The following is a 21,743-nucleotide window of genomic DNA, read 5'->3' as shown; positions in this document are numbered from 1 at the left end:
GATGCTTTGCTTTGAGTTATTTGTAATTCTCCCTGCCTAAAGTTCCCTGCCATAAGTGAGAGTATAATGAACACATCTTTGTCGCCGTCAGGGTTCACTGTGTGTGTGTTGGGGCGTTTTTTTGGAAAACTATTTCAAAATGTGATGGCATTTTTTGTAGATATTCCTCGCTGTCGCCACAATGAAAGTTGTTAAACATCCACACAAATGTATACATAAATACAGACACACATTTAGTGCTTGTTGGCTGTCGCATTCTGCTCTCATTTTCATTTTCTGCCATCAGCCGAATGCCCCAGGGAACGGACTAGAGCTGTTCCACAAATGTCATGCCAGGTCCTAAACTGTCACATTGGTATCATTTTCAGTGTAATGGCCCATCATTGAGAGCGGCGTTCTATTCTAGAAGATCCCTACAGAAACGAGGCACGAGAGGATCAATTGGATCACTCAGAATGGTCCCAAGAGATGCACCAAAAAGGGAATGAGCTAAATGAGATCACGTAACGTCGATAGTGAAACTCCAAGGGTGATTGTCCATTCTCATTTCCATTCATTGAAAGTTGTTTCAGCGTCGAATGTGGCTTGTGGATCAATGATGATGCTCATCTTCAGATTGCCAGTCACCTGATTTGGTTTTACCAGTTTTTTGTTGCTGTACACCTTGCCAAACGAAATCAAATCGAAAATACCAAAACTGAGTCAAAACCGAAACGATCGTGTCTCTTGATGGCCCAGCAATGACACACATTTGTCAAAACGAGGCTCACTTCAAAAGGCCCCGCGGAGAGTCAGCGGCGGAGCAAAAGAGAGAGTCAACAAAGAGAGTGAGAGAGGGAGAGAGACGGTTGAATAAGGTGCAAGACACAAGTGAAAGATAAATGTGCGGGCCATCAATTGTCAACTGCCAAACAGGAGGAGGATGGGCGATCAAGTCACAGAGAATGGGAACGGAGGATCGTCAGGGCTGATGGATTTCCCACTTGTGGTGTGGAAATGTCTGCTTGCACAATGCTCTGCCATTTCCATCCATCTTGATCATGATCAGCATTATGCCTGCCACCATCTCGACCATCGACTCGCACTACTTTTGGCCTTGTTAAGTCACGAGTTCTTTTTCGGGCTACACATTCGGGGGTACCTTCAAGTATTCCATTTTGACTTTTCTGTTCTGTTCTGTTCTGTTCTGTTCCGTTCGCTTATGCTTGGTTCTGTCAATACACGTGTGTGCTGAGCAAATATTACGCTAGACCCTGAGTGGAGTCACCTTCTATTATCCCCCAAAGAGCACCCCACCACTACGCCGAGTGCCAAACAGCTGGAGAAGAACAAACGAAGGAGCCAGCCACATTTGATCAGCTCGCTATTGAAACAGTTGGCCCTCGAGGCAGACTCCACACGATTCGGTTGCCACCAAACCCGTTCAGGGACGGGACACACTCAGGTGTACTTCTTGTATTTGTCGAGTATGTGCCAAACACCTTCGACCCTCGAAGAACACAACTGTTTGATTGAGAGAGATCGTCTGAAGAGACTGATCTGCTTTTGTTCCTCTGGCAATGCCTTTTACTCTTCAATCAACTCTGGCAATGCCTGGTTTTTCTCTTTTATCTTTCACGGAACTCAGTTATAGGTATATATAGAATCGCGAGAAGGAGAAGAAGAAGGAGAAGGCGAAGGGGTTACCCACTTGACTCGCCGCTTTGTCCGTTACGAATTTGAATGGGGGGGGGGGGTTCCAGGTAGCAACAGGTAGCAGCAGCAGCAGCAGCACCACCAGCAGCTCCATTTGTATATAATAATAGTCTTTGTGTGTGTGTATGCCTGTGGCACTTATTAGTCTGTTAGTCTGTCTGCACTTGAATAAATCCTTCAGCAGGCTCGTCAAAATGTGTTTACCATGAAGAGCGTAAGTGGATTTGACAACTGTCAACCGATCGCAGTGGCTCTGGCTCTGTGGCCTGCATGCTAATGACACTCTGTGGCAGTTGTCAGGCTTGTCCGTGTCCGCTTGGCAATCCCATCATAATTTTTACATATTTACATACATATTATGTACGCATATTCCTCATTAAAATCCAATAGCAAATAGTTGAAAGGAGGATAAACAGGAATCCTGCAGTCTGATTCAAAATTTAAGTTGACTCTAGTCAACTTTGACCCTTCTCAACATACTTTATAGCTTGGTGAATTAGTCACACACACACACACACACACACACACACACACACACAACACACACACACGATACCCCTAGACCATTATCGACAAGCAGGTGGCTGGGGCTTGAAAATTGATGAAACTTTTTAATTAGGCCGCGTCCAGAATTCGACTAATGAATTGGCTCGAAGCGCATTGGCCATAAATTTTAATTATTCCCCTAGCAAGTAAATAGCGCGGAGTATCTTATGGTTTTGGTTTTTGGGACCGAGTCAGTGTCACAGAACTAAACATTCCAAATAACCATGGGAGCCAGTGACTCGTAAATAAGAAACCATAAACCCCAAGCCAAGCCTGCTGATTCCATGGTATCGGCTGGTTCGATCCGCTGCGGACCATTGACCTTCCAGGGGGCACCGTTCCTTCGCTCCCCTTCTCTGTCTCTCCATGCCCAGACTCATGCAAGCCAAGCGTATCCTCTCTCTCTCTCTCTCTGCCTCAGGCATAATCTTCTAGGCAGACACACTTGTCCTAGTCGATGTGTCGAAGGTGTCCAATTTCTATTTTTCTTCGCTTCTTATCGACTATCACTGGGGATATTCAGCGTGAGAAAAGTTAGTTTAGTTTAGTTTATTTTAGTTGAATTCTTTCTGCTAATGTGTGCTAAATAAATTCATAGCTTAAGCTTCCCTTAGAAGTAGTGCAGAATGTCATTCCATCATCAAATTAATTTAACATTTATTTATGACATTATTCCAATTATTATTTCTCTTACCTTTTTCGAAATGTTCATTGAGTGCTCACAATGCGATTAATTCTTTAAACTTCCTCTTCAGACCTGCAGTTCCCACTCCACCCTTTCCCTTCCTTAGCCACTCATCCTGCTGCCATTATTGTTTTTATGGCGAAACGTAACTCACACAATTTGTCCCAAATAAGTCACGTCTGCATATTTGAGCTCGGCCTCGGATGCTCGGATGCAGTTCCCTGGCTTAAAGGGCTTTCAATTCAAAGGACGGTGCGATTGTTGTCCATTGTTTTACCCTTTCTCGGGTCTGGGTTTTGCCATCTTTTATTTATGAACTTGGACTTGGACTTGCTCCTTGTGGATCCTTTTTTGGACATGTGGCGCGCTCCCCCGTTTCTGTCGATGTGTTTGTGTTTGTCTGTCTGTACTCCCCTTTGTTATCGGACGTGTTGTATCTCGGGCTTGTAGCTCTTAACCAATTGGCTGGCACTTTGCGGCAGACGTTTTAACAGGCCATAAATCTGAGCTCTGCTGTACCACCACCAGCCGTCTGACAGCACTTAGGCAGTTTGATGACTCAAGCCGATCCATCCATCCATCCATCCATCGATCGATCGAAAGTTCAGTTCACAAAGATCCGATCCACTTGTTGCTGCGTGGCGGAGTTCCCTTCCGGACTGCCTCTTGGGCATTAAGCATACTTATAAACATTTATTTGTATATTCATTATGCTGTCAGGGTCGATGGGGCTGCGGTTCCTGCGCGGTGTTGTGCGCGTGCGCACCGAGAAGTCGGCGTTCATAAATTTTTCACACCCCATGATTATCGTGCAGAGTGGCCAAGCCATCGTCTGGCAATGGCTGTGGCGGCGGTGGCAGTGTAAACCACTTGGGCGAGCCGCAATTGCATTCGGACTCTTTTAATAATAAATACTTAAGCCTCCTTCCTCTTCTCTGCCAGTCTCGTCCCGCAGCCGAATCCAAAGGTGAACCTGTTCCATGAGTTGCGGCTTGGGCTCTTATTTTTTCTTATGTTTATGAATAAATTCCTTACTTATTCCCCCCGCCGGCTTTCCTCCGATAAGCTCCTCTTTCACCCTCTCTGGCGCTGCTAGCGCCGTTTTTCGTTTCCTTTCTTATTCCACGCGTTCTTTCGATAAGCTTCTTCTTACTCTCTTACGCTACCGCTCTTTCTCTCGCTCGCTCCCTCTCTCTCTCTCTCTCTCCATCTCTCTCTCTAGCGCCGTTTGGTTTCTTCATTTATTTTATCGACGTTGCGCTTGGCAGCCTTTGGGCATTTATCAGCAACCGCTCTCTCGCGGTCGCTCCATGCCTCCCGAAACTGCAATTGATTGCCTCCCCAGCTCTCTCTCTCTCGCTCTGCATTTTAAATGGATTTCCGAACAAAGTTTTGGGTGCACTGCTGTGGGTCCACGGAGTCCCAGAAGGCCTCCCCGGATCGCCTCTGCCGCTGCATTGATTTTCGATTTGTGAGGCAACTTCTAATCAGTTTTCAGATGGCCTGGGAACGCAGCATCGCTGCAGAGTCCAAGAATCAAGTGCAGCGGGTAGGCATGGAGGAAAAGCTCAAACCTACACGCACTTAATTAAAAATCAACTATGTATGGGCCAGGATGCGGAGGCCTAGATGATGTGCAGAGGATGACAGAGGCCTGTCCGTGGGCCAGTCAAAAAATACGGCAGCTGTCGTCCAACGTCATAAGCGGACAACGTGCACTTGTCACTGATCCTCATTCTCATCCTCATTCTCCTGCTCTTGCTCCCCCTGCTGCAGCTCTTCCATCCATTATCTCTGGCTGTCCGACAGTCGAGGGGGAGGGGAGAGTGAAAAGCAAGCCGCGCCGAGCCATTGAAACCCTTTATTTGTTCGCTGCTTTTAAGCAAATTACAGCTTTGGCCATCGTGCAGCGTCGAGCAATGGCAGCGCTGGCATTGGCAATGGCAAAGACGATGGGGCTGCGGCTGCGACTGCGGCTGCGGCTGGCTACCTGCAGCTCAGCAAGGCAAGGCATGGCAATCACATTGCCATGGGCAATGAGCTTTTTTCGGTCCAACCTGTTGCAGCATGCATGTTGCGTGAGTGAAAGCCGATGCGAACCGACGCGACGCCAAGGAAGGAGCGCGATAATTAAGAATTTGCATTAGCAGCCCAACGCCAGCCGAGTGCGACGATCTAATTTGGGAACAATATATACCACGATAATAATCGATATGCCCCTATCGGCCTTCCTGCTCCATTATCGGAATTCAGCCTCGCGATTAAACCATCCTGAAAAGCAATTGCAAGTTCAACAAATTAGTGATCGGCTCGAGAGTGTTTTTCTGCCTTTGTTTTCTGCATATACCCAGGTGCATGGCTCACACACGGCATACAAAGTCCAGCCATGGAGCACTCAGGGCAATTGGTTGCCCCACCAACCTCTCTGCACCAGCCACGTACAGTTAAACGCTTCACCTGTTCGCGCAAGGCGTGTGCTTGTCTTGCCATTGCCATAACTCTGCCTGCTCTCTCGCTCTCTCTCTGTAAGTCCAGGCTTGGATTTTGTTCAGAGAGTGAGTCTGGGTCTGGGTCTGGTCTCCGTCTCCGTCTCTGCATGGCCAAGACGCGCGTGCTTCCTTGCCTGACTGCCTCTGCCTCTGCGCTGCCGGCAGTTGGACGGACGCTTGGAAACGGAAACCCGTTTCGATTATGAAAATTCCAAGCATTAATAACTCTGTTGCTCTCTGTGGCACTGCCTGCCTGCCTGGCACTCTCCCCCTTCGACTACCCCTTGCCGCAGAGTTCTGCGCTATAAATAACAAGCGGAAAATAAAATCAAAACACAAAAAAGAAAAACAATTCGCATCTGATGGTCAAATGCAGGCGAGAGAGTACACTGGCCAACCCAACAGTAGCCACTAGCTGTGCTGGCCAAGTAAATGAACAAACATTTTTGCCATCCCCCCACTCCCCGCCGCAACCATTTAATTTGCACTTGTGTGCGAGAGTCAGCTGCGAGGGTTCAAAAGTCTGCCACCACTTGCTAAAGCAACAAACAACAGCCATGCTAATAATATGTGTACGAGTACAGCAACAGCAGCAGCAGCAGCCACGCTAAGTGTGGCCACTGTTCAGCAAAACAAAATAAAATAATTCCAATACTTTAATCTTCGTTACTATCGATCGTTTTTTGCTCTGTTGGTAATGTAATTGCGTAAATATTGGACATGTGTGTGGATGGCCTTCTCGCCAACTCGTTTGTTGGCCAGTGCTGCCGCCTGCCATTAACCTGTTGCTTTGCTGTTCTTCCACTTTCGAGCTAAGGTTCATTGCAATTTCTATGCAAATTTATATTATTTTTTACGTGCTAAGTTTATATTGTACATACATACATGTGCATAGTTATAGTTGATGGCTATTCAAGCTATGATGGGGCGTAGAGTTCACTTATAAATCAGCTGTTCATGCATATTCATGACGGCTTGAACAGCCTCCACTTGTTGATTCTTGTCTTGGCTAATTGCTCACTGAGCAACCACACCTCCGACAGTGTGGCCTGGAGGACGCATCTCCTCTAGTAAATGTCTAGAATTCCGTGGACTCTGCCGACCAATAGTCGCCCCAAAACAGCGGAAATTTGTTCAGCAACATTTACGCTAATTATTCCATTAGTTCAACTTAACGAAACACAAACAAAGTTCGAAAAAAAAGAGAGCTGAAATAGAATAACCAGGCTGAAAATGTTAACATTTTTTAATTACCAAACCCGAACGGACGGGGCCGATTAGCCACACACGCGTGGCCCCGCCAGGTGGCGCTTTTGTGGCCCCAATACATAACATAACTCCATAGAGTCGTAGATGTACGGGCGGGCGTCCATGTGTGTTTCGGATAACGAATGCAAATTGCAGGCCAAGTTATTAATGCCTGCTCGAACACTGTACTTGTTGCTCCACGAAATATGCTTTTATGATAGTTACGTTTCACAGTCTACAGTCCACGAGTGTGTCAATGTGTACGAGTAATTGGGTAATTAATTCCCTGCCTCCCTCCCTCCCACCAACCATGGGATTATCTATGCTATGAAATGAACAGAATGCGAGTATTTTGATGAATGACAAACATTTTAATATTTATTTTAAATTCCTCAATCCAATTAAAGGTTATTCTTGCATTGCAAGTACAGTCTCGCGAGCCCTCTTTCCAGGGCCCAAAAAGCTCACTGACTCTGGGAACAATGCTAATTTGATGCACCCCAGCGACGATGCTGAATCAGCGGAGCGATGCGATGCAGTCCGCATGCGGACCAGTCCCAGTCCCAGTCCTAGGCCCCTCCCAGGGCCAGCGCTAAAGAGCAGGCGTGTCATGGAGCCACGGCTATGCTGCACACAGTAGCTCCACTCAGTGTACCCGCTGGTCCTTCTCTGTGTGTTTGGTGTGGGGTTGGAACGTTCAATTACCTGTGGCCACGAGAGTGAGTGTTCCAGCAGTGTTAGTTTCGCTAGGCCGGCATTCACTCCATGTGCATTCTTTTAGCAGCGGCACGAGTCAGAATCGCGACTCCTTCCTTTTGTGCCTTGCCCATTTGGTCCAATTCCCGTTCCAGTTTGGGTGCAATCAATGCAATCATCTTGGGCAGGAAACAGCTTTCATGGCCCTTGATTATGAGCCATGAGCATGGATTTCTCTTCCCATACTCACTGCACCACTTAGCTGTACCTGTACCTGTGCCCGTACCCGTACCAGTGTTTGATCAATTTAAGATAATAGTTTTTATGTTTTATAGTCACTGCTCTAGATAGAAACCAACTACAGTTAATTGAATTTCCTATAACAGCGATTTTGGTCATAAACTAATGATCAAATAAGTACTGGAGTGGAATCTAATCCATCTTTTAAACCTCATTCGTGTGAAATTTTCAAAATTAAATTGTTCCAATTACTTGTCAAATTCTGTTCTCAATTTCGCTAGAACCCAGACAAAATTCACATCTTATGGGCACACACACATGATGCTGACTAAATGAGCCAGCAGAAAAGATCATTAACGGACAGTTAAGAGCCTGAAGCTCAAAGGGGCCTGCCTCAGCTTTCCCACATACTCGGCATCATCAGCACCAGCTCTGGAAGGTGACTACTTACAGTCGAATGAATCCCGGACCGCTGTGTGTGTGTGTTGGCTGGCTGCATATCTTTTACGAGTTTTCGACTTGGCTAGTTAAGGTTTTGAACCTGTTCTTTTGGCTTACAGTTTGTCGTCGTCGTTCAGTCAACCTTCTGCCTGCTCCTTCTCTTTCTTCTCTTTTCTTTAAAGATCGCTCGGTATTATTAACGATCATTGTGAAGTTTTAACTTAAGTGGTCAATTAACATTTGCATGCCTGAAATCGGAATTGGAAATTAGTGTATAACTAATTAATGCACAACGAGAGAAAAAGAGCCCATGCCGACTTACAAGTTTGCTTCATTAGGGGTACACACTGCGCGTTCGTTGATGAAGTGTTGAAGTCCAGTTCGACTGCGGCTATCGAATGCATTTTTGGGGCAATTGAACTCTTTGCTGTGACACAATCCAGTCAAGGAGTGACGGAGCATGACTCGCTCGGGTCGGTACGGGAGCTTGTAGTACCCCATTTCCATTCCCATTCCCATTCCCGTTTCATATGAATCTAGAGCTTGATTGCTTTGTTAGCCCCTTTAATTGATTTACGCCCATTCATTGCCCCTTTCCCCCCCTCCACTGGCCTTCCCCTGCTGCTGCAGCTTCATCGTGTTCATGCTTTGCTTTTCTTTTCTTTTCTTTTCTGTTATTTTCCTTCGTTTTCCTTTTGGCTTCGCTCTATTATCATGTCAAGTCATATTATATTACACCCCGTCCGTCATTTATAAATCATGCTCAATATTTTGATTGGAGCTCATTTCAGTGGCAGCGCCTCTGGTGTACTCGTATATTTTCGCTCTCTGTTGCCTGGCGAGATACGGTGGACGGTGGACGGTGGACGGTGGAGGTGGACGAGAGGGGGGCTGTGCCATCAGACAGTTATAAGTGTTCGTTTATTTCCGTATTCCAGCTATTGGATCTACTCTTATTTCACACATTCTTCATATTTTTTACCCCGGAATTGCTGGATCTAATCGTCAAGATATGTATGTGTATATATGTAGTTAGTGCAGGCTCCCCACTGGCGTGGTCTTAGACTCAACACACGATTAGATACTCTCCATACGCACTTGTGGTGCGTCCGTCGTTCATGATTAGATACTCTTTCCTCAGGCGCCGATTAGATACTGCTCCTCTCTACACACTACAATTCTCCACTCTGACGGCGCTTTGGACAATTCTTCAACTGCTGCAAGACAGTGAGATTGCCTCGAACCGACAGAAAAGACGGATTTTTGGGTCTCAAAGATGATTACAATTGGTCAATGGTCAAGTCAAAGGGCTCTCAAATCAGTTCGTTCAAGTGTCCTATGTGTTCTCCCCTGCCACATGCAGCTGCAGCAACTCCACCGAAAACCCAAACCAGATGTCAGATGTGAGATATGCAGCGATATGAGCCTCATTTCAACAGTTTCCCCTCGGGCATATTGACTGTCAATGGGATTTGTTGGTTGGAATTGTTTGGCTTTGTTTGACTTTGAATCGATCGTTATTGGTTTTCAGCGGGAGAATGGCTTTGGGATGGTGTATAAATGTGACATTATCATGTGGTATGGCCATGTGTTTGGGTGTGGATACCACAAGTGTTCTGGCCGCTATTTCGATTAGCACTCGGCCTGAGGACTTGAAGTGCGGCCATGCCCAGCCCAGCCCAGCCGTGCCCTGTCCTATCGCGTATTGCCTGATTTAATTTTTTAGATTGGCCGATGATTGTGTTGCTTGTGAAATTGTCGCACGATTGCCGCTGACTTGGCACCTTTTTCTGACCGTTAGACCGCTTAGAATATTCTCAAACGAATTATGAAATAGCAAGAGTCGTTCAGGGCTTGGCCAGCGTGTCTGTGCGCTGACAACAGATTTATTATGTATAGATGCTATCTGTAGGCAAGAAAATATGTGCGAAAAATGAAAGCCAGTAGACAGTCACCTTGCACAAGGTCGAAGTAAATTCTTTCAGAAATTAGGGGATTAGGGAAACTTAATCTAAGGACTCCCTAAGGACTGATTCAGTTAATTTATAGAATCTTTAATTTGAAGACTCCGAAAGGGAAGCATGCATATATTAGCAGAGGAGCCAGCACATGTCTCCGTGTATTTCTAAGTTCATTAACAGGTGTTATATTCGTTCTGGTTACGTTGGTCGTTTCGTTTCGTTTGGTTCCGCCATTGGGTATCGTTTCCACCAGACGACCGCAGCTAACGCATTTTTTGTTTTCCTGATTAGATTAACCCCCCATGCCACAGGGGGGACCAGCCAAGCAACCAAGCAACCAAGCAACACCAACTACTACATTAAAAGTGAGTACCACTGTGCCAAGAAACAGTAAAATTTAAAAGCCTGTAAACGCTTTTACGATCCCTATTCCTTGGTGTGCATTACGAGTGTGTTTGTGGGTCATATATCTCCCCTCCCCCGCTAAGTGTTTCCCCCTCAGAGACCGCATAGACACGTTACTCTGGTCGGTCACTCTTGACAATAGTCCCAGTTGTGTTTGCTTCACACACACAGCACAATGTGTACGGTAAGTGTTGCGAGAGAGTGTAAAGAGAGAGAATAGAGTGAGTGCAGATCAGCATCCAAAGCTCCACCTTATCGGCAAATGCAAAGAATTGCAAGCAGAAGAAGACGAGCACAAAAGGGAAAATACCCAAGAACTGACCAAACGAGGCAACAGCTTCTCTATGCCCAAATAAATGTATAATCCAATCAGCAAAATGATCTGAACAGGTACGACCGATTTTAACATCATTTTTTAAAGTTCCGCACAATTATGCCAACCATAAACCATTGAAATGTGCCCATATAAACCGAGCTTTGCTCTTCGATACGATCACGTTTCTGCAATTTGTAAGCATTTAATTTGTTTCCCTTTTGGAAGATTTTGTCCGAACAGTTTTTCTGGTTTCACATTTCTATAATTTCGGATTATGAACATTTAACAGAGATAGGGAAAAAAAAACAATAACAAGACGAAGCCCAACCTGATGCTGCGGATAGTTAGCTATAATCGTAAATCGCGGAACAGGTGGGGAGGGGTAAAGCGGGAGGGATGGCATCATAAAAAGTGAATTTTTGTCACTAAAATGCTGAAAAGAAGAAATTAAGAAACGAAACGCAAGACGAAGAAAAAGAAGCGGAACCATAAAATATATATTTTATTGGTTCCTCTTCTGCCCGTTCCTCCGTCCGCGTTGTCGTCTTTCTATAAGGTTTACCTGCACTCACACTCTCCGTTCCCTCCCCATCACTTGCCCATTGGCGGCGCCGGTCGACCGTCGAACAGAAGAGGGGCCGAGTACAGATTTTTCTCGCTCTCTATCTCTCTTTCTGTCTCTTACTGATGTCATCCCAAAACGCGTCGCGTCGCGTAGCGTAGCGTCTTGTCGTTTCTGCTGCTGATGCTGCAAAAAAAAAGAATTTATGACCATTTCTCTGCCGCCGCCTGTTCATTTATCCACATCGACATTCAGCAGCTCTCTCTTTCTTCGGTCTTTCGTGCTCTTCTCCGTCCTTCCTTCCGCTGTGATCTGTTTTTCGGGCTTCTGTACGCACCATTGAAAATACTAGTTTTTTACGCCTTGTTTGCTCTTCTTGGGATTTATGATGGATAAGGACACGGACGACATCTTTACCTGACAGTATTAGAGGTATCTAAAGAATCTAATGCTGCCCGGTAAGATGTGAACAGATGTCCTTGCGAATAGCAAAACGTGTTTTCGTTGCCGCAGCACTGTGTGTTTCCCGCTTTTGTTATTTTAAATATTTTCTTGCTTTTTTATTGCCGAGAATTCTCGCTAATTATTATCGACTGCGACAGCTCAAAGTTGCCAGTTTTCGGAAACCTTGGAAAATTGGCCCCCGGTCGTTTCCCGATAAGAAGTTATTTCATTCTCTTCGAGCGTTACTTATAATCGGTTTAAGTTTTTGGTTGGGATTATCTTCAGCTCCGTCTGAGTATGGCTCTGGGTCTGCGCCAATGCAAAGGCCTTGCAATGTATTGATTTTCCCCTTGGCTCGACAGTGGGTTGACAAACCCTGGATCCGTTAAGTACTACGAAGGTTGTGCATGTTCTCGCGTGTGTGTAAACTTTAACTTTGTACCGGCGCGCGTGATGCTCCCTGAGAGATGAGAGACCGACCAGATGGGGGGCGAGAGGTTTGCCCTCAACGCCTACTTGGACTCTTCCAAGCAAAAACGATGAAAAGTGTACAGAACTACAGTAATATGTGGGGACACACACATGGTCCCACGTGTGTGTGTGTGTTTTACATCTGGTATTGCAGACTGGAACTGAACTCGAAAGAGTGTGGAAGCCATGGCGCTATTTAGTTGATGTTATTTATAATTAAATTGAAGCTGGCGCCAGTCGGACACCCGATAAATGCAATTATTATTATTTTTACGAGTGGAGCACCTATACACACACACACACACACGCACCCGAGCACACAGCACATGCACAGATGATGGGAGTGTTTGTGAGCGATTTGTTGGAAACGCCAGCTTGGCTGTGACACAGTTTATCGTATAGCTGTTATTTCTCTTTTTTCGGCCACCGGAAATATGCACAATAACGCCCGCGCGGCAAACACACAACTTTGTACATGTGTAGGTACAGGCCGTCCGTCCACGATGTGCAAGAGCACTGAAGCTCCAACAGAACAGAAACAGAACGAAGAACGAACAACACCGGCGGGATCGGGCGCCAAAAACGAATTAACCGAACCAATTGAAAAATTGAAAGCTCCCAGCGCCGGCGTGGTTCGGCATGGCTCCGATCTCCGGTCCGATCGCGCTGAGTGGTTGCATGCAACATGTTTGAGGCAGCGCTGCCTCTGCTGTTACGTTTACGTGTGCTTTGTCGCCATCGTAACGGTTCTCTCTGCTTCTTCGGTGTGCGACTTGGAGCAAATGAAGAACATAAATGCTCAGTTATCATGCCTCCCCGATCCGATCGCGAAGACATGTTGCATGCAACACGTTTGAGGCAGCGCTGCCTGCTGCCTGCCGTTACGTATACGTGTGCCTTTGTCACCATTGTAACGGTTCTCTCTGCTTCTTCGTCTCGGGCTTGGAAATGTTAAATTATTATGCCTCTCGCTTACACCTCTTCGTCGGGTATTTTAGCTGGAAACCAACCCACCTCCCCTATGCCCTGACGCTGATTATAAAATCGTGACACGAATTTAACACATTTGGGGGGGAATGGAGTGTGCTGTGGGTTTTTCAGCCTTTTTCGGGTGTCTTTCAATTTTAGAAAATTTGACTAATAACTGGTGCTGGTAATGCAAATCTCTGAGTCATGAGCCTTGTCTATCCACGTGTTGCCGCCTTATTCCGACTCTCGCGAATTCACGGAAAAAGCCGATGCTGGAAATGTGTGAAACACGCGTGGGCCCGGCCTGGCCGAGGTGTTAAATTCTTCACTAGCATACGCACACGGACGCATGGAAATTAGAATTCGTTAGGTGTTTGTGTGAGCGTTCCCCGCTTCTTCGTGGTTTCTGGAGAGAATCATCGGGTACTGCACTGGGTACTTGGGACGGAACGCGTGAGTTTGCAACTGAACGAGAATCTGGACGCGCGTCTGTTTATTTTCGCCCTGATTTTGATTTCCTCTTATTTTTTTATTTTTTAGTGGTGCCGGCGGACGAGGAGGGAATACGTCCGTTCGAGCGCGCGATCAAAATTTGTCTTGTCATTCAACGGTAGTCATTTTTTGTACACCCCTCTCGAGCGGTTTTGGTATGATTGCGTTTGAGTATGAGTATGTTAAAGTGCGAACGACGTCAGACATGTTGGCCCTCAGACAGCTGTTCTATTCGTTCTCGCGCTCTCTCTCTCTCTCAGGCGTCGCCTCTGGTTTTATTTTTTGTCGCATTTCTATTAGCTTACCGTTTGATGTGTTTTTGTTGCTGTTGCCGGGTGTGCACATTGTGGCCATCTCGCTCTGGCACGCTGTTTGCTTTCATGCCGCTGCTGCGTTTCGTTTTCTTGCTAGCCATCTCCCTCTGGGCGAACATGTTGCACCGCATGGTTGAGACGACGGAACGTTAAGGTTGCCTGTCGCTACGTACTCCTGGATAAACGTAATAGGTCATATGTACAATTACGTGGTATTTCGGTTGGTGAAAGTGAATCTCTGTCATATCTGGTTATTCTTTGTTGTACTGAACAGCAATAATTTCTGACGACTGTAACGAAAACGAAAATTTACATACACACATACATACATACACACATATCTACACATTAATACATACTGTAGCGCGGTTTTTCTTTGGCGAGCTTGATACTGTTGTGTAAATACACTTTCTGCTTCTGAAGGGCACTCAAATACCTCATTAACAAATAAAGAGCAAGAGAGAGAGAGGCAACTGCTTTACCTTCCACAGATACATGATTGATTCTGAACCCCTTGAAACCCTACCCACAGTTGTGTTGCTTTGCCACTCTGCGCGTGCCTGGAATGTTCAGGTTCTCCTGGAAATCTGTGGTTCCAATTGAAACCCATTCGCTCATTAGCAGGATCATATGAGAGTGCAAAACAGACATATGCATTCTTATGTACATCGGCTTTCAATTTACATACACACATATGTACATATGGGCTCGCATTCCAGGTAGCGTATAATTGTCGGCAGCAGCAACTTACAAATTGTGTACCCAAACAGCTTTCTGGATTTCGTTGTTGCTTTTTGTTGTCATACTTGTCTTTGCTTTCCCGTTCAATGTGCATACGTCATCCGAAATCTCTTTTGCGCGAACTCAAGCTCACCCCTCCCTCTCCCCTACCCCATACCCCCTACCCTAGGCACCAAGATCTGGTTTATAACTGTTCTTTTATTGTGTGTGTGCATACATTTCCCTCCCAACAGGCACATTCTTGGGTTAGGGCATTCTTTGGGCGTTCATGTGATCCTTCCATCAGCAGTTCTTAAAGGTAGTGCATATCCAACAGCAGTCGGGAAACATGATTTCCGAGGTCACGCCTTTGCCAGGGCACAGGGCGACCGTAATTGGTATTTGACAACTAATTTACATGCGAAATTAGTCACTAAAATAACGACAAATCAAAACAAATACATTTTGGTTGATACTTGCTAGTGAATGAATGCATTGCCGGCATTGTCCGAGCAGTGAAGGACCCCGCAAACAAGAGGATCGTCCTCCGTTTGGCCCACTTTCAAATCGCCCTTTGTGCCCTTGCAGCCGCCGTCTGGAATGGTTCAACGAAGAGCCAGCCCTTGAATAAAGCGAATATGGCAGTAGAGGGGAGTGAGTTACTTGCGCCAGGTTCCAGTTTCTTCCAGTGCACCAGAGAATTTCCCCATGGGATGAGCATCAGTCCCATTAAAATGAAGCTCAACTTCATTTTCGCACTGAAACCTTCGACGGCAACGAGTGAAAAGCTTTTGGAGGTTCTACGCCTGCCTGCATGTGCCCTTTATAGTACCCAAGTCCACGCGATGGCCGTCACAATTCGCAGAAATATTCAATACGATCCGCTGAGCAACTTGACTCCCGTTGCAAGCCAACTGCTCCTAAAGTTGCCCATGATTTTGGTGTTTACTTAATGCGATAAGGAAAAGTACTAAGAGTAATTGATAGAAGATTTTCTTTGGAATCCCAGGTGCGCGATCAACTAAATACTGTCTATAAAAGTAAGTCCCAGCCACAGTTCCTTTCACTTAGTCACAGACTCGTCTTGAATCATGGCACTTGCGAAGTGCATTATCATTTTGATGCTGGTCGTGTCCGGCACATTTCCGCTGTTGGTCTGGAGAAAATATCCAGACGAAAAACCTGGCAAATGCGCTTTGCCAGACGGCCGCATAATTAGCGTTGGCGTCCATGTCGATCACGAGGAAATGTGCGCCGACTATCTGTGCTTTGATGAAGATGGCACCACCGCGATTTCATAGTAAGGGACACAATTTGATTTCAGCCTACTCGAATAATCCAAGGGGGTGTAATCCATGCAGTTGCCAAATTACTGTGCCGTTTCAGGAGTGCAACGAATCCGGCGTCATGACGTACTATTATTATCCCGAATGCTGTTATCTATGTACTGCGTACATAGATTGTTGATTCAAACAAAAATAAACAAAAAGCGGCTGTTTGCCGCTTGCCCATTGCAAGCACCCCGGCCACCTGCTTCTAAGGTTTCCTATGCCCAGCGAGTTATTTTCTATAAATGTCAATGCGACAGCCATAGACTTGTCTTCCATCATGGCTCTCCTGCAGTGCATGATCGTACTGATGATGGCCGTGTCCGGCACACACGCATTGGTGGCATGGAGCAAGTCTTCAGATAACGCTGGTGGCTGCACGCTGCCGGATGGTCGCAAGATCAACCACCAGCAAGTTGTCCGCCACCCAGAAATGTGTGGCAACTATGTGTGCTGGGGCAAAGACGGAACGAGCGCGTTAAACTAGTAAGTGGAGCAAAACGAATGTTGCCCGAATGTTTCAAACGAATAACAAGTGTCCTGCTGGGCAGTTGCCAAGCCGCAGTTCCGTTCCAGGAGTGCGAGGAAACTGGCATTCATACGTTAGGCAATTTCCCCGATTGCTGTTGGCAATGCGTCGCGTACACCAGCTGTTGACTTTTAATTATTAAACATTAAATACAAATTGGGAAGATGCCCATTGGTCTTCAAATATAAACTTAAAGTACAGGGTTCTGGGTGTCCTTCTCTTTTTCTGCTTCTCCTGCAGCACCGCCCTTGCTGCAGTCCTTCTCCTTGACGCATTTCCAACAGCAGTCGGGATAATCGATGTCTGTACCGACGCCGGTTCCGCTGCACTCTGCGAATGTGGCTGGGATTTGGCAGCTGAACACATGGAAGAGGATTACAAAGGAACACGAAACGATGGTCGGGGCTGGATACTTGCTAGTGTATGAGGCCGTCCCCGTCTTTGCTGCTGCAAAAGTAAATGCCGCACACTTTATCGTCTTGCACCGAGCCGCCCGGCTTGATGTCACCCTTTGGGGTCTTGCAGCCTTTGCCATCTGAAATTCGCAGTTCGAGTACCACTCATGGAGAAAAATGTTGCAGAAAAGGGCAGCTGTGGCACGTGTGTTACCTGCACTCTTGCCCCAATTGTCTTTGTGCACCAGCGTATAGGCCAGGGGCATGAGCCCGATCAGGATGACCAGCGGAAAGTAATGCATTTTGGGCAACAAATGTATGCAACAACCGACACAAGCAGTGGCAGTCGCTAGATTGCGAGTAACTTTGCTCTTTCGGACCTTTTATAAGCCCCAAACAATTACACCTGCTTTGAGGTACATCTGGAAAGCAACTCGAGGCCCATGTAAGATGATACCCGTTTATTGGGCCCTGCTGATTAATCATTAATCATTAATCATTAATCATTTCTCATATTAATTATAGTTAAATGGGCTCCGTTGTCGCTTCATGTTCCTTTTTGGCACAGTTCACCTCCTTGACGCAAAGCCAACAGCAATCGGGCCAGTCCGCTGTGGTCTTAACGCCATTTCCATCACAGCCCGCAAAGCCAACTGGTCTTTGGCAGCTGCATAATCATTTTATGCCCGTGATTAAGTGTTCAAAGTGTGTGCCTATGGCTAATACTTGCTAGTGTATGAGCGCATCGCCTTTATCGTTCTGGCATGCAAAGACGCCGCAAACTTTTGGGTCCTTGGCCGTTTCGTCTATTTTCAAATCGCCACCTGGACCCTTGCAGCCTTCTTCTGAAAAAAAAACCAATCAAAATAACCAACTGAATGAGCAATGACCAGATTGAAGTGCTTTACTTGCGCCTGCTTCCATTTTGAAGTAGTGCACCAGAGCATCTGTCTGGCAAACGACCAAAAGCCCAGTTAGTATTCGAACCAAGGTGCGAGTATGGTTCATGTTTAATTTTGTCGTGGAACTGCCGCTGCAAACCCGCTGGATTGAGCCCTTTATAGTGTAAGCCTCTCCCCTGATCCCTGCCCATGGCTAAACCTACGAATTTCGCGGAAAATTCTCCATGCTGCGCTCTTCTAGGGAAATTTCTGTGCGCTTTTCGTGAGTAATTTGAGACTCGGTTGCAAGTGCACTGCTGCAGCTGAGTCTAGAGTTTCCTCCTAGCAGACTGAGCTGTGCTCAGTGCAAAAGTATTGAAGGAATCATTTAATATTGAAATAAAAGCATAATCATCTACAAAATATATGATGTTTGCCCCTACACCATTACTGACTGCTGACGGGGGATTCGTTGTTGCTGGTGGATGCCTTCTGCCTGGCATCGACGGCTGCACAGGCAGCCTTGTAGGCGGCCTGTTTGGTCTTCTCGTAGTCCTCGTGGGCGCCCTGCAACTGCTTCCGGAGCAGTGTAACCCGGTTCTGAGCCGCCTCGAGCAGCTGTGTCTTGGAGGACATCTCCTGCTGGACGCCCATGGCCACTGTCTGGATGTTGGCCAGGTTCTGCTCAAAGGTTTTGTGCAGCTCGCTGAATGCCTGGAACTGTTGGCTGGCCAAACGCGAGGCATCCATGGCCGCCTTCATGTTGATCTCTGTGCCCTGCAGCGCATTGGTTTCCTGCTCGATCACGGCGCTGGCCTCGTTCACCTCCTGCTCCAGCTGATCGACCATCATCTGCTTGCCCATGAGAGCCGCCTCTGCGGCCTTGGCCGACTGGAATGCCTTCTCGGCCAGCTCCAGCTTGATGTGCTGCGCCGCGGCCTGTCCTGCTGCCCCCTGTGCCTCGTTGGCCGCCTTTGCGTCCTGCGCCGCCTGTACGGCTATGGCGGAAGACTTCTCCTTGGGATCGCCGGGCTTGAAGATCTCCTTGACATTGCAACCCGAAGGAGACTCGACGCATTGCTTGCCCACTCCACTGCCGTGGCTTTGCTCACCAGCCAGCCCAGCCACCCCATCGCCATAAGCTCCTCCTGCCGCCATGCTGATGGGTGCAAAGTCCTCGAGCAAATGCTGTGGCCTGGCCATTCGCTTACGCACTGCTCCACGTCGCTGCTGCTGTTAAGGAGGAGGCGTTAAGTGGCTGGCTGAGTGCCGCGATTAGGATACGAATACCCTCACCTTGCCCTGCCGATAGCCGACCGCGCACGACAGCAGCAGCGGCAGACAGAAGAAAATCAAGAAATTTCGCGTTTGCATGAATAAATCTGGGAATGCTCAGAGCTCGAGTCCTTACAGGTTTTTGAACAAACACTTGAGTAGTTAACAAAAGTCGCCTGGATCTGAGTAGAACAGTTCGGATGAAGCAAGCTGTCGGAGCAAATCCATTTGGGGGCTACCGAGAAGCCAGCGATTTTCATTCGAATCGCAAGTTAGCTTCCACCTGCTGCAGCTAATTTGAATATTGGACTATAAAAGCCAGTGGCAGTGCGTTGTCCGACTAGACCCTGCCATTATGGCTACTTGGCGGTACCCACTACTCATCCTGCTGGTGCTCCTTGTCGGGGCCAATTCGTTGGTTCACTATAAAAAATTTCCTGGCGATAAAGCTGCAGAGACCTGCGAGGGCCCTGCTGGTGACATCAAAAAGGAGGAATACCAGCAGCACGCGGACTTTTGTGGCATCGTCTACTGCATGAGGGGGGGCGGCGATACTCTGATACACTAGTAAATAGAGCTTGCTGCTCTTTGTTCCATTGAATAATTATGCTTTTATTTAGTTGCCAGCTACCAGCGACGTTCGCAGCGTGCGAGGAATCTGGCGTCAACACGCAGGTCGACTTTCCTCAATGCTGCTGGACCTGCGTCAATTATAAAACATGCTAGGCTCTGGTTTACTATACTATCCATCAGCAATTGTTAATATCATTCGATTTTACATTTCTCTGTATGGGCACTCTGAGAGCGTATCTGCTGGCATTCTAGAGTGTCTGCAAGTGATGAGCACGCGGCATTTGCCATACAAATAAAACACACACAGAATACGACTGAGGCAAAACGAGAATAAACATGCCATATATTGTGCATAGAGCTGCGAGTGCGAGCGGCTACAAAAATGCCAACAATGCGGCAAGTAAATGCTGAAAACTAAAAGCGAACTGACGGCCAGACAGAGGTGGACATGAGCAGAGGACAAACAGTGTGCAAAAAATAGAGAATAGTTCTCGGGGGGCGCCATTTAGTCGGCCAACGCCAGAGCGAAATGTCAAAATGTTAAAAGTTAAATGAAAGGGAGGACCCTTATGGATCCATCCTGCCAAGTATTACCTCATGGATCTTAAGCAACAGAGGGATCTTTGTGTTCAATGAACTCGCTTCAAACTACTTTTGCATTTTGTAGCTCAAAGTTCAGAGGGGTTCACGAATAGATTTCATTGGATTCATGCGCTCAGAACCTGACTATCATCTGTACACCACAAGTCAGTGTTGTGCTGGCTGGAATGATTAAAAGGTTCCACTGTACACAGTCGACCGACTGATAGTCCGAGTCCCGCTGGTCGATTACATTGTGTAAGTGGATTTGAGAGCCTCTGCAAGTGTGTCAAATGGCACATAAACGTTTGAAAAATAACATATGCAATGGGATTCACTCAGTTGCATTTGGAAGACCGATAACCCCGGGTGGCCCGCCCAAAGAAAATCTTCTCGCTGAACTGATTACCGAATCAGTCTCTCTCTGTCCACAGACCGTCTTCGTGCACCACCATGAAAATGTATTTTTAATGCCCTTATTAAAATAGAACATCGATTTGTGATTGCTGGATTTTGAAAATTGAAATTTTGCTTATCAGCCTCAGGCCCGGTCCCCAGGCCAAGACCAACTCCAGCTCCAGATCGTAGACAACAGCAGCAGCAGCAGCAGCGGCAGCATCAGCGATACCGCAACTGTCGCTGAGAGCGATAATGTGTCAGTGGCAGAGGTCAGATATGCGAGCCCTTACGAACCCACTATCGGCTGTCAAAAAAATAGACGATGACGATGGCCTGATTAGCTTTAATCGGGAGCAAAGTTCATCCCTACATTACTCGTATGATTCGTGTGGACTGTGGATTCATTTAATCGAAGCAAATGGGACTAGTTTTGGACATTTAGTTGCTCGATGTTTCGATGGAAACGGAAGATTTGGACAAGGTTTTTTCAGTGGAAAATTAACGATACTATTAATACGATTTTGTAATTCCACGTACTTAATTGTTATATATAGAAAGGGAAGTCGAAGGGAGTAAAACTTATGCATGAATTCAATGCATCCCAGAGATGCCCAATAGGAGTGAAAATAAGGTTTAAAGGCCGACGCTTTGGATTCCCTTGCAGCTCGAGTGTTCCATTCCATGCGTTGCTGCTGCTTCCTTCTGTGACCAAAAGTGTTATACCCTCTGAAATGCTCTAATAAGTGGCCGCAAAAGGACACACGCAGCACACGCATAGGGGCCGATATCGAGAAATGCCGCTGGCTGGCCATAAATGAGTAATTGCTGACAATATGTGTATGTCCAGGGTCCAGTGACCAGTGACCAGTGACCAGTGGGGAGCAGCAGCCTTGGCTTGGCGGTGCGCCCGCTGTGCTGGCTTCTGTGCGCAAGATGTCTATGATGGGCTCCAAGTACCATTTTTAGACAGAACAAGAACCCAAACAAGAACAGTATTCAAAAGGAAAGATGGTCTCAGTAGCCGAGGCTTTAGATACCCTTTCAAAATATTAAACTTACGCGAGGGTAACAATAACTGCGAACAACGAAT

At 46.7% G+C, this 21,743-nt stretch overlaps 3 protein-coding genes and 4 long non-coding RNA genes across 9 annotated transcripts; 3 read left to right on the top strand and 4 right to left on the bottom strand.

Moving 5' to 3' along the window:
* Positions 1 to 6,057: 6,057 nt before the first annotated feature.
* On the bottom strand, positions 6,058 to 6,523 carry LOC117587177. Its single transcript, XR_004574042.1, has 2 exons — positions 6,301 to 6,523; positions 6,058 to 6,246 (listed from the first exon to the last, which is right to left on the bottom strand). It is a non-coding gene; the product is annotated as an uncharacterized LOC117587177 (long non-coding RNA).
* A 488-nt stretch (positions 6,524 to 7,011) lies between these two features.
* Positions 7,012 to 12,224, bottom strand: LOC117590262. Its single transcript, XR_004574300.1, has 2 exons — positions 8,363 to 12,224; positions 7,012 to 8,288 (listed from the first exon to the last, which is right to left on the bottom strand). It is a non-coding gene; the product is annotated as an uncharacterized LOC117590262 (long non-coding RNA).
* Positions 12,225 to 14,895: 2,671 nt separating this feature from the next.
* On the bottom strand, positions 14,896 to 15,487 carry LOC117587474. Of its 2 annotated transcripts, none has more exons than XR_004574124.1 (3): positions 15,358 to 15,487; positions 15,171 to 15,289; positions 14,896 to 15,103 (listed from the first exon to the last, which is right to left on the bottom strand). XR_004574124.1 is itself a non-coding variant. In XM_034278628.1 (3 exons), the coding sequence occupies exons 1-3, from the start codon at positions 15,443 to 15,445 to the stop codon at positions 14,998 to 15,000; spliced, it is 309 nt and encodes a 102-aa protein (XP_034134519.1). In that variant the 5' UTR covers positions 15,446 to 15,487; the 3' UTR covers positions 14,896 to 14,997. The 2 variants fall into 2 exon arrangements, 1 of the variants encoding a protein (XP_034134519.1); XM_034278628.1 differs by having other exon boundaries at positions 15,175 to 15,289.
* Positions 15,488 to 15,774: 287 nt separating this feature from the next.
* LOC117590700 lies at positions 15,775 to 16,211 on the top strand. Its single transcript, XR_004574343.1, has 2 exons — positions 15,775 to 15,994; positions 16,056 to 16,211. It is a non-coding gene; the product is annotated as an uncharacterized LOC117590700 (long non-coding RNA).
* A 97-nt stretch (positions 16,212 to 16,308) lies between these two features.
* On the top strand, positions 16,309 to 16,740 carry LOC117591233. Its single transcript, XR_004574401.1, has 2 exons — positions 16,309 to 16,508; positions 16,574 to 16,740. It is a non-coding gene; the product is annotated as an uncharacterized LOC117591233 (long non-coding RNA).
* Positions 16,741 to 18,248: 1,508 nt separating this feature from the next.
* Positions 18,249 to 19,250, bottom strand: LOC117584649. Of its 2 annotated transcripts, none has more exons than XM_034274903.1 (2): positions 19,124 to 19,250; positions 18,249 to 19,057 (listed from the first exon to the last, which is right to left on the bottom strand). In XM_034274903.1, the coding sequence occupies exons 1-2, from the start codon at positions 19,199 to 19,201 to the stop codon at positions 18,275 to 18,277; spliced, it is 861 nt and encodes a 286-aa protein (XP_034130794.1). In that variant the 5' UTR covers positions 19,202 to 19,250; the 3' UTR covers positions 18,249 to 18,274. The 2 variants fall into 2 exon arrangements, with proteins under 2 accessions (XP_034130794.1, XP_034129959.1); XM_034274068.1 differs by having other exon boundaries at positions 18,249 to 19,060; positions 19,124 to 19,240.
* Positions 19,251 to 19,371: 121 nt separating this feature from the next.
* On the top strand, positions 19,372 to 20,066 carry LOC117586706. The gene is made up of 2 exons (XM_034277362.1): positions 19,372 to 19,669; positions 19,723 to 20,066. The coding sequence occupies exons 1-2, from the start codon at positions 19,458 to 19,460 to the stop codon at positions 19,826 to 19,828; spliced, it is 318 nt and encodes a 105-aa protein (XP_034133253.1). The 5' UTR covers positions 19,372 to 19,457; the 3' UTR covers positions 19,829 to 20,066.
* Positions 20,067 to 21,743: the final 1,677 nt, after the last annotated feature.

The sequence above is a fragment of the Drosophila guanche genome, unplaced genomic scaffold (assembly GCF_900245975.1).
Source record: "Drosophila guanche unplaced genomic scaffold, DGUA_6, whole genome shotgun sequence".
Taxonomy (NCBI): domain Eukaryota; kingdom Metazoa; phylum Arthropoda; class Insecta; order Diptera; family Drosophilidae; genus Drosophila; species Drosophila guanche.
This window is presented reverse-complemented; position numbering and strand designations above follow the sequence as displayed.

What these genes read in the sequence shown, in the direction of transcription:
- LOC117587474 (XM_034278628.1), bottom strand. Translation starts at nt 15,445, where the DNA reads ATGAAGTTGAGCTTCATTTTAATGGGACTGATGCTCATCCCATGGGGA. An exon ending in GAAACTGGAACCTGGCGCAA is followed by an intron (nt 15,290 to 15,357) that starts GTAACTCACTCC and finishes GAACCATTCCAG; the next exon opens with ACGGCGGCTGCAAGGGCACA. An exon ending in GGCAATGCATTCATTCACTA is followed by an intron (nt 15,104 to 15,174) that starts GCAAGTATCAAC and finishes CATGTAAATTAG; the next exon opens with TTGTCAAATACCAATTACGG.
- LOC117584649 (XM_034274068.1), bottom strand. Translation starts at nt 19,201, where the DNA reads ATGCAAACGCGAAATTTCTTGATTTTCTTCTGTCTGCCGCTGCTGCTG. An exon ending in TCGGCTATCGGCAGGGCAAG is followed by an intron (nt 19,061 to 19,123) that starts GTGAGGGTATTC and finishes CCTCCTTAACAG; the next exon opens with CAGCAGCGACGTGGAGCAGT.
- LOC117586706 (XM_034277362.1), top strand. Translation starts at nt 19,458, where the DNA reads ATGGCTACTTGGCGGTACCCACTACTCATCCTGCTGGTGCTCCTTGTC. An exon ending in GGCGATACTCTGATACACTA is followed by an intron (nt 19,670 to 19,722) that starts GTAAATAGAGCT and finishes GCTTTTATTTAG; the next exon opens with TTGCCAGCTACCAGCGACGT.